At 41.1% G+C, this 2,500-nt stretch overlaps 1 protein-coding gene across 1 annotated transcript in view; it reads right to left on the bottom strand.

Moving 5' to 3' along the window:
• Positions 1-2,500, bottom strand: part of abcg4b (ATP-binding cassette, sub-family G (WHITE), member 4b) — a 21,945-nt gene that overhangs the window by 6,897 nt on the left and 12,548 nt on the right. Inside the window, exons 4-8 of the mRNA XM_036536953.1 lie at positions 2,193-2,325; positions 1,585-1,635; positions 1,157-1,302; positions 566-689; positions 1-22 (exon numbers count right to left, since the gene is read on the bottom strand). The exon at positions 1-22 is cut by the window's left edge and continues 93 nt beyond it. Coding sequence (XP_036392846.1) covers positions 1-22; positions 566-689; positions 1,157-1,302; positions 1,585-1,635; positions 2,193-2,325 — 476 coding nt within the window. The remainder of the gene's footprint in view (positions 23-565; positions 690-1,156; positions 1,303-1,584; positions 1,636-2,192; positions 2,326-2,500) is intronic.

Below are 2,500 nucleotides of genomic sequence, written 5' to 3' on the forward strand. Positions count from 1 at the left end.
GTCCCTGACTCAGGATGTACAGCTAAGAAAGAGCAAACAACAGTTAGATCAGCAGCACTTCACTCTGGCTCAGATCCAATTTTGGGTCACCACCTGAAAAACAGGGGGTTGTAAAGCCAAACTGTTAGTTATTAATAAGTTGAATGACCATTAGAAATATATTTTTATTTTCTTATATAACCCTACAAGTCTTTGTAGCGGCTTCATAAAAGCATACATACAATGTATCTTGATTAATATAAATGACAATTACAGATAGTTATCTTATCATAACGACCTATAAACACTAGCAACTAGATAGATTATCAAGCCCTTTGTGAGAGAAAAGGATGTCAATTCACCACTACAGTGTGTTTGATCTGGTGAGGAATCTAGTACCCAGTCTCTAGGTACCAATCAGTAATATGAACATGGTGATCAGCAGTAAGAATGTGCTGTTATCCTTTCATGTAGGCATTGGGAGCTCAGTCCTGCACAGGTCATTCTGACAGTTACAGTGGGATTGGAGTTAAGACTAAACCTAAAACTAATCCTAACCCTAACCCTAACCCCCCTCCACACGCACCTTGTCAAACATCTCAAACAGCTTGGCACTGGGCTGGTGGATGGTGCAGATAATGGTGCGGCCACCCAGAGCCAGGGATTTCATTAGAGACACCACCTGAAAGCAGGAGGCGCTGTCGAGACCGCTGCAGCATCACCACACAGACAGAACCAGAGAGGAAGAGGAAGAGACGGGGATGAGAAAGGAGATAGAAGAAAATTATTATTCATATCTCATTTTTACTCATTATTTTAAGTTAAATACTGTAAATGTATTGAATGTTAATTCATTGAGCAACATTGTGATCTGAACAGTTATGATAATAAAACATATTTGAATCTATATTTGAGTTTGAAAGACAGTAGAGAGAATAGATGTAGGGAGAGACAGGGGACTATTTAAGAAAGCTTTAGGAAGTCCTGCCTTGATGAGTATGGATGAGTATGTACTATTGTGCACATTTGTTTACAGTAAGAGCTGTTCAGACTCTTTACTTCTTGTCAGGATAAAAAAATTTTTCCTACGTTTTCTTATGTACGTGATTCCATAGGATCCCTAACATTCTGGTTTGCAATGATCTGAAGAATAGCATTTTCAGTGGGAATCTCACACCTGGTGGGTTCATCAAAGAACATAACGGGAGGGTTGTTAACGAGCTCCAGGGCAATGGCCAGGCGCTTGCACTGCCCCCCAGACAGCGAGACGGTGCGGGTATGTGCACACTCCAGCAAGCCCAGAGCCGTCAGGATCTCTCTTACCTGACAGACAGGTTACAGTCAGAAGCAGAGAGAGAGAGAGAGAGAGAGAGAGAGAGAGAGAGAGACAGGCACACACACACACACACACACACACAGAATCACCAAAGGATTTCACTACAAAAGGGGACCTCTGGTGTGTAATTACAGGACTGATGCAGTGGGTGCATGTTCTGACTTGATCTTGATCTGGTGCTATTATTTATGGTGTACATTTATAAGGTGATATTATGCATTACATTTACAAACACACACATATCTGCTGTCTCTGTCCCACCAACTCACCAGCTCCTTTTTCACCTCCATGTTTTCACTGAGCTTCAAGTTTGCAGACACCTGAAATGTCAGCAAAAACAGCAATTTCCTCAGTTCCTAACGATCCAATGAAAGAGCAGTGCAATCAGATTCCACCTTCCACTGTAGAAAGTGAGCTGATGGTGAGGGAGGGGAGAGACCTGCAATGCGAGTTGGTGGAGACTTTTAAAATATATAAATGAAAAAAAAACATTTTATTCAGCTGATTAACAAATAAAGAAATAAGTGTCCAAACAAAGAATTCATAATATGACTCATACACTTGATTGTGCTCTTACTGTTGGTCTGAACCAAAATTGTCTTGATGAAGGATATTTGCATCTGATCTTCTTAGTGCTTCTGATGTTCAGTTTCCTGTTGCTTGTACCAATGACAGATACTCTGTTTGCTCTTGCTTTTATTATTATTATTATTATTATTATTATTATTACCATTATACCACACACAGAGCTTCAATCGTCCTAAGAGAGACCTCTTGAGCATTTCCTTTCTGGACAAAACTTACGTCATCTAACACAACACTAATCTTATCATCAAACACAGCAGTGTGTGACAGACTCCTGCCGTGATGACCTCACCATCATGGCCTCCAGTGTGGTCAGGTGTGGCAGCAGCATGTCATCCTGCATGATGTAGCACGACATCTTGCGGAAAGATCGCAGATCTCGTGGCTTCCCATTCACAAGAATCTGTCCTTTCATGCCTGTCTCCCTGCCAGAGAGAGTGCAGGGATCAATACCTACAGAAACCCAATCTATTATATGGAAATATTATTCATAAGACTGAACTGTTTGCTATAAAAAAAACATCTGTCATGTACAGTGGAACACAGTGACAAACTCACTGTGGATAACTGCCTCATCAAAGCACACTCACCTGTAACCTG

Source organism: Megalops cyprinoides, chromosome 9 (genome assembly GCF_013368585.1).
Source record: "Megalops cyprinoides isolate fMegCyp1 chromosome 9, fMegCyp1.pri, whole genome shotgun sequence".
In the NCBI taxonomy this organism is placed as follows: domain Eukaryota; kingdom Metazoa; phylum Chordata; class Actinopteri; order Elopiformes; family Megalopidae; genus Megalops; species Megalops cyprinoides.